Here is an 8391-nt window from a genome sequence, read left to right as displayed (position 1 = left end):
TGCTTTTTGGTTTGTCTCTTTTTTACTTTGTTTGTTTTGTTCTTAAATTCCACAGTCGAGTGAAATCATATGGTATTTGTCTTTCTCTGAGTGACTTGCTTCACTTAGCATTATACCCTCCAGATCCATCCATGTGGTTGCAAATGACAAGATTTCATTCTTATTTTCATGGCTAAGGAATATTCCATTGTATACATATACATCTTCTTTGTCCATTCATCTATTGGTGGACACATGGGTTGTTTCCATATCTTGACTACTGTAAATAATGCATTTTTAAAAAGATTTTATTTATTTATTTGGGGGGGCACAAGTGGGAGGAAGGACAAAGGGAGAGGGAGAAACAGGTTGCCCGCTGAGCAGACAGCCTGACATGGGGCTCAATCCCAAGACCCTGAGATCATGACCTGAGCCAAAGGCAGACACTTAACCAACTGAGCCACCCAGGCATGCCTGTATATATCTTTTTGAACTAGTGTTTTCATTTTCTTTAGGTAAATACCCAGTAGTGTGATTACTGGCATAGGGTAATTCTGTTGTTGCTTTTTTTTTAAGTTTTTGAGGAACCTCCGTACTCTTTTCCAGAGTGGCTGTACCAGTTTGCATTCTCATCAACACTTCAAGAGGGTTCCTTTTTCTCCATAACCTCACCAACACTTGCTGCTTGTGTTTCTGATATCAGCCATTCTAACAGATGTGAGGTGATACCTCATTGTGGTTTTGAGTTGCATTTCCCTGATGGTTAGTGATGTTGAGCATGTTTTCATGTGTCTGTTGACCATCTGTATGTCTTCTTTAGAAAAATGTCTGTTCATGTCCCCTGCCCATATTTAATTGGATTATATGTGTTTTTCGGGCATTGAGTTATATAAGTTCTTTGTATATTTTGGGTATTTACCCCTTATTGGGTATATAATTTGCAATTATCTTCTACCGTTCCATGGGTTTTTTGTTTTGTTGATGTCTCCTTCACTGTGCAAAATCTTTTTGTTTTGCTGTTGTTCCAAAAGTTTATTTTTGTTTTCATTTCCCTTGCCTCAGGAAACATATCTAGAAAAATGTTTCTACGGCTGAGGTCAAAGAGATTACTGCCTATGTTTTCTTCTAAGAATTTAATGGTTTCAGGTCTCACTTTTAGGTCTTTAAACTCAAAATAGAGTTTGTTTTTGTGTACAGTGTAAGAAAGTGGTGCAGTTTCATTCTTTTGCATGTAGCTGACCCGTTTTCCCAACACCATTTGTTGAAGAGACTGACTTTTTCCCATTGCATGTTCTTGCCTCCTTTGTCATAGATTAATTGCTCATATAACCAAGGGTTTACTTCTGAGTTTTCAGTTCTGTTCTGTTGATCTATGTGTCTATTTTTGTGCCATTACCATACTAGTTTGATTGCTACAGCTTTGTAGTATATCTAGAAATCCAAGACTGTGATAGCTCCAGTTTTGTTCTTCTTTTTCAAGATTGCTTTGGCTATTTGTGGTCTTTTGTGGTTTCATACAAAGTTTAGGATTATTTGTTCTAGTTCTGTGAAAAACGCTGTCGGTATCTGCTAGGGATTTATGCCCAACTGGTTTTTTACAAAGGTGTGAGAGCAATTAAATGGAGGAAACATGGGCTTTTGAACAAATGGTGGTGGAGCAATAGGATATCCATAGGCAAAAAACAAAAAAACAAACCAAAAAAACTCCAAAAAAAAGCATGACCAAAGTTTCCAAACATAGGGGAAAAACACAGGAGAAACTCCTCAGCATGTAGGGCTAGGCAAAGACTTTTTAGACCAAAATCTTGATTCATGAAAGGAAAAGTAGATAAATTGGACTTTATCACAGTTACAAACATTTGCTCTTCAAAAGATATTAAGAGGATGAAGAAACAAGCCACAGATTGGGCAGAACTATTTACAAACCATGTATCTGACAAAGAACTAGAACTGAGAATATATAAAGAATTCTAAAAACTAAACATTAAAAGACCACAATTAGAAAACGGGCAAAAGGGGCACCTGGGTGGCTCAGTGGGTTAAAGCCTCTGCCTTTGGCTCAGGTCATGATCCCAGGATCCTGGGATCGAGCTCCGCATCGGGCTCTCTGCTCAGCAGGGAGACTGCTTCCCTTCCTCTCTCTCTGACTGCCTCTCTGCCTACTTGTGATCTCTGTCTGTCAAATAAATAAATGAAATCTTGAAAAAAAAAAAGGAAAAAAAGAAAACGGGCAAAATACATGAACAGACATTTCACTGAAGAGGATATTCAGGTTGAAAATAAGCACAGTAAAAATGTTCAACATCATCAGCCATTAGGGAAATATAAATTAAAATCACAACAAAATACTACTACTAGAATATCTTAAAAAATGATAACAATGCCAAATGCTGACAAGGATGCAGAGAAATTAAATCACTCTATTATATAATGCTGGTGGGAATGAAAATGGGACAACTACTCTGGAGAGCAGTTTTTCTAAAAAATGAAACATGCAAGCACCATAAGACCCAGCAATTGTACTCCTCGGCATTTATTCCAGATAGATAAAAACCTGTGGTCACACAGAAATACCCTGTATACAAATAATTGTAGCAGTTTTATGCAGGTTCTCTGAAAACTGGAAATAATCTAGCTATTTATCAGTGGGAGAATAGATAAACAAAATGTGTTCCATCCTTACCATGGAATACCACTCATCAAAAAAAAGAAACGGACTATTGTTACATGCAACCACCTGGATGAGTCTCCAGAAAATTATGCTAAGGAAAAAAAAGTGAATTCCAAAAATTTACACATTGTGTCATTACATTTATATAACACAGATTTGTGTTTCCGTGGGAGTGGGGGTGGATATAAAAGAATAACATGAGGGATCCATGTGGTGATAGAAATGTTCTGTGGGGAGCCTGGATGGCTCAGTAGGTTAAAGCCTCTGCCTTCGGCTCAGGTCATGATCCCAGGGTCCTGGGATTGAGCCCCGCATTGGAATCTCTGCTCAGTGGGGAGCCTGCTTCCCCCTATCTCTCGCTCTGCCTGCCTCTCTGCCTACTTGTGATATCTGTCAGTCAAATAAATAAAATCTAAAAAAAAAAAAAAAGAAAGAAAGAAATGTTCTGTATCCTGACTATATCAATGTCAATATCCTAATTGTGACATTGGCAAGACATTACCATTAGGGAAAACTGGGTAAAGGGTACAGAAGATCTCTCTGTATTATTCCTCACAACTGTATGTGAGTCTACAATTTTCTCAAAATAAACAAAATTAATTTAGATGTTACCTTTGTGGTTTCTCTCTTGTCTGAACCCTGAATGATGCAATACCCTTCATCAGACTGGGGAATTTCTCTTCTCTTCCTAGTTTGTTCCAGTTTGCAGGGAGTTTTAGTCAGGATGGGTGTTGATTTTTGCCAACTGCTTTTTTTGCACCTACTGAAAATAATCATATGGTTTTTCAAATTATATTATTCGATTTTATAATGTTAAACCAATCTTGCATTCCTGGGATGAACATTACTTCATCATGATGTATTAATTCTTTTATACACTGCTGGATTCAATTAGCTAATATTTGCATAGGATTTCTACGTCTATATTAAGAAATGTCTTTCAGATACCTAAGGGAGGGAAGTTACTAGTTTTCTAAAATTAAAAAAGACCTAAGCAAAAATAGTAAAATATCAAAATTTGACAAGGCTGGATGATGGGTAAACAATAATTTGTTACACTATTGTCTACACTTTCCTGCTTTCTTATTTTCGTTTTTCTTTCTTTTCAATTGAATAATCCTTGCCTTTAGCTTGGAAGATAAATTCAGAGGACAGATTGAGGATCTAATAACCAAGTTGTTTATGCTATTAGGACTAAGGGGTGGGATAGCCTTATGTATCCTCTTCACCTGGAAATAGGCCTAACAAAGTTGGTACTCAGTGAAAGTTTATTGAATTAGTTCAATTTATTTGAATGACAATCTGAAACAACAGAATGGATACTGTGGTCCAGATCCACCCTCAGGACCCAGCCAATCATTCCCCCAGGTTCTGAGAGTATGCTGCTTCTGGCTCATAATTCTTCTCTGGGAATTGCCTTCCACAGAAGTTCCCTTGCCGAGAGTTACAGATAGAGCCTCTATCACTGCTCAGTGATAGGAATAAAAACTTCTGGCCCCTGTTCTTTAATTCGGAATAACTCTTAAAGGTCATCCCCGGTTCAGAGCATTCTTTGAGATAGGCTGAGGCCTCTACAGCGACTGTTTCAGGTTAACTTCTCCCGCTGCGAACCCTGGTTCCATCACTCTTACAGCTTCCCATCATAAACTTTCTGCACGTTCACCTCTTTTTCGCTCTCTTCCTCGGGTAATTCCACCCAGGACACACATTACCCTATTTTATATTCTTTTCCTAACAGTTTTCAGAATATGAGATAACCTTATTTATTTAATGCTTTAATACTTGCTTATTGTCTGCAATTAGACTGTAAGCTTCCCAGCACAGACTTTTCCCGCCATACACTGTGCACCACTGTATCAAGCGCCCACTGGTTGTTGAATGAGTGGAAGAGACACACCTGATACTGGGTCTTGGGCCCACAATCTCTCTACAGCCTGCGACCAGCGCTTAGGAGCGGCCACTGGGGACGTGCCTCTGAGTCCCCGCCCCTTCTGTCACGCTTCCAGCCCAGGCAGGGGGCGGAACCTCGCAGATTCCCTCGCTGAAGCTATGCGGCTGCCAGCGGTACGCCTGGTGCTGCTGGGCCGGCTACCGTACAACGAGCTGCTGGCCCTGCAGGAGCGCTGGCTGCGGCGGCTGCAGGCCGAGCCAGGCACTGAGGCCCTGTCAGGGACTGAGGCGGGCGCACTCCTGCTCTGCGAGCCCGCGGGGCCCGTGTACACTTCCGGGCTGCGCGGCGGTCTGACGCCGGAGGAGACGGCGCGGCTGCGGGCTTTGGGCGCCGAGGTACGCACCACAGGCCGCGGCGGCCTGGCCACCTTCCACGGCCCAGGCCAGCTGCTCTGCCACCCAGTCCTAGACCTGAGACGCCTGGGCCTGCGCCTGCGCACCCACGTAGCGGCGCTGGAGGCGTGCGCCGTGCGCCTGTGCGAGTTCCAGAACTTGCGAGGCGCCCGCGCCCGGCCCCCGCCCTACACCGGCGTCTGGCTCGGGGAGCGCAAGATCTGCGCAATAGGTTAGTGCCGTGGGCCGGGGGCGGGGCTTGGCGGGACTGGACCAATGGAGAGGAGAGCAAACTTGGGCTGGGCGGAAGTGTATCTGGCGCAGGCTTTGAATCAGAACTACCAGCTGCGTTTGATGTTTTAAGCCTTCTTACTGATCCAGGAGGGCCCTCAGTGGTCATCTCATCCAGCATTCATCTTTTCGAGAAGTGAATTGTCAGGTTACTTCCAATGAGTCACAATGCCTGGACAATAATGGAGTTTAGTAATTTTCAAACTTCTTTTTTTTTTTTTTTAAGCAACAGAATCTCTGTTAAAAGATATTTTCTGGAATCTCCATAAGAAGTGCAGGAGCTGTGGAGCCACACACCCCTCCCCAGCCTCCCCCACCCCCACCCCCACCCCCTATGCCCAAGCTCTTGGGTGGCTCAGAAACAAAGCTGGAAAACCAGTGATGGAGTCCGATTCCTTCATCAGACTGAGGGGGATCCTGAAGCCCGGGAAGGGTATCTACTCTGAGACCCTTTTTCTTGTCTTGCAGGAGTCCGCTGTGGAAGGCACATCACGTCCCACGGCCTGGCTCTGAACTGTTCTACAGACCTTGTGTGGTTTGATCACATTGTCCCCTGCGGGCTGGTTGGGACAGGTGTCACCTCTCTGAGTGAGGAGCTCCAAAGGCATGTCACTGTGGATGAAGTAATACCACCTTTCCTTGTCGCCTTTAAAGAGATCTACAAGTGCACGTTGATCTCAGAAAACAGCTCCAACTGAGTGTTCATGTTATCACAGCTGGGAGGTCCTGCTTGAAAAGCACCCAGACTGACTTGGGAGTCACTGAAACCCAGATTCTAGAGTTGGCCCTGTCATTCATTCACCATGAGACTATGAGCGAAGTATGAGCTCTTAGCCATTGTTTCCCTATGTCTGCTGGCTTATTTATATCTTCTCACCTACCTCAGATATGGTAGATGCGAAAACATGAAAAGCAACACGTGATGTATAAATGGAAGACATTAGCACTACTATTGACCCCCCGTTTTCTCAGCTTAGAGAAACTCAGATATAGAGAATCAGTTTTCAAGTATTTATCACTTTCTAAATACTGTATTTAATTTGGTGATTCTGGGCTCTAGTTCCTTTGATTTTGGGGGGAATCATATCTCTAGATAGCCCAGGTGAAAGTGATATGGTGGAGAGCTTTCTGCAATAAAAGGAAAAGGGAAAGGAATCTTTAAAGAATAAAATGGGATCTTGACTTCCTGCATTGGATTGCCAAGCCTGATAGCTATTTTTAGTTAGGTAACCTGAGCCAGACCAGAGGCCAGGAAAAGACAAGAATAATATACACTGTACAAATGCCAAAGGTAGAAGTAAGTTTTCCTTAAATGAGATCTCTAAATTTATAAGGCTGTGTATTAACTACTCATTGCTATGTAACAAATCACCCCAAAACTTAATGACTTAAAACAATAAACATTATCTCACATATTCTGTGGGTCAGGAATTTGGGAAAAGCTTAGCTGGGTGATTTATGGGTTGAGATCTCTCATGAGGTGTAGTTAAGATGTCTGCAGGATCAACTGTCATCTGAAGGTTTGACTGGGAATAGAGGATCCATTTCTAAGATGGTTCGCTCTGCATCATTGGTACTGGTTGATGACGGGGCCTGTGTTCCTCACCATGTGGGCCACTCCATAGAGCCACTTGTTCCCCCAGAGCAACTGATGCCAGAAGAGATAAGGTGGAAGCCAGAAGGTCTTTTAACAGAGCCTTGGAAGTTACACAGTCATTTCTACCATTTCCCAATAGATGAACCCGACTCAGTGTGAAAGGGACTACACAGGGTGAGGGAAAGTGAAGATCATCAGGGACCATCTTCAAAACTGGCCAACATAGGCAGTTATGGTGGAAAGATCCTTGAATGAAAGGTGACCCAGGCTGCAGTCCCAGCTCTTTGGGCAAGTCATTTACCTCTCTGGGCTTCAGTTTCCCCTATATAAGCACTGTCCAATAGGAATACAACGTGAGCCACACTGTAATTTTGCTTTTACAATAGCCACATCAAAAAAGGAAGAATAAACAAGTTGACATTAATAACACTGTAATTAACCTAATATAAAAATTTTTTACATTCCGGGACGCCTGGGTGGCTCAGTTGGTTGAGCAGCTGCCTTCGGCTCAGGTCATGATCCTAGCATCCTGGGATCGAGTCCCACATCGGGCTCCTTGCTCGGCAGGGAGCCTGCTTCTCCCTCTGCCTCTGCCTGCCACTCTGTCTGCCTGTGCTCGCTCGCTCTCTCCCTCTCTCTCACTCTGACAAATAAATAAATAAAAAAAAAAATTTTTTTACATTCCTTTTCTCCATGCCATATCTAGATATTCAGTGTGTATTTTCCTTGTAGCTCATCTCATTTTGGAATTTTCACACTTCAGAAGTTCAGTAGCTACGTGTGGCCAGTGGCTACCACATTGCAAAGTGCAGCTTTAGCTTTAGGTAATGTATCTGAAGACGTGAGCTTCCAGGGTCCTGTGGCCCCATTGGCTTCTGGAAGAAAGGTGAGTCTTCCCACTTCTGAGGTTTGATGTTTAACTCTGCACACAGTTTTTATCAGTTTATCATTCAAGCTGGAATGGACTTTGGAGGTATATACCTGCCTCCTCATTGTACAGAGATGAAACCAAGACTTGGGAAGAAACTTATTCAAAGAACACAGTGAGTTAATCACAAAGCCAGGATTAGGTGCCAGATAATAAGGCCATTCTCATGTTCTTTTCCTGCTGTGCACACTGACTTAGTGCTCAGGACAGTATGATTTACAAGTCATGAACATTTGGTCAATATTAGTTGATTGGTGGATTGTCCACCCATTATTTACCCATATCCCTTTTGTTTTCCCTCTATGGAGCCAACAGTGCTATTGTAGGAATGTGGGGAGTGGATAGTAGTTGATAATTACTTTGCAGTATTATTGCCAAAAAGGGAAATAATTATTCCAGGAAAAGTGAGTTAGATTCTCATGGTTGGAAGGCTGTGCACAGTGTTGCTCCCCATCTAGTATTCGACTACCCTCTCTAGCAACGCTAATAAAGTGACTATACAGGCTGGTCTTGAGTTCCTCCAAAGATTGGGAAAGAAACATTTATTCAGCACTTATTTTTAGTACCAGGTACTGTGTTAGCCCTCTTAAGTACATTGTCTCAGCAGCCTGTCCCATGTTTCTGGAACACTGGGAATCATTC

The 8391-nt window shown here is 42.8% G+C and overlaps 1 protein-coding gene across 1 annotated transcript; it reads left to right on the top strand.

Moving 5' to 3' along the window:
* Nucleotides 1-4673: 4673 nt before the first annotated feature.
* Nucleotides 4674-7463, top strand: LIPT2 (lipoyl(octanoyl) transferase 2). Its single transcript, XM_080815492.1, has 2 exons — nucleotides 4674-5165; nucleotides 5693-7463. Exons 1-2 carry the CDS (start codon nucleotides 4700-4702, stop codon nucleotides 5920-5922), a joined length of 696 nt encoding a protein of 231 aa, XP_080671618.1. The 5' UTR covers nucleotides 4674-4699; the 3' UTR covers nucleotides 5923-7463.
* Nucleotides 7464-8391: the final 928 nt, after the last annotated feature.

Source organism: Martes martes (assembly GCF_963455335.1).
Source record: "Martes martes genome assembly, chromosome: 10".
NCBI lineage: Eukaryota > Metazoa > Chordata > Mammalia > Carnivora > Mustelidae > Martes > Martes martes.
The sequence above is the reverse complement of the archived record's forward strand: the minus strand, read 5'-3'. Positions and strand labels throughout refer to the sequence as shown.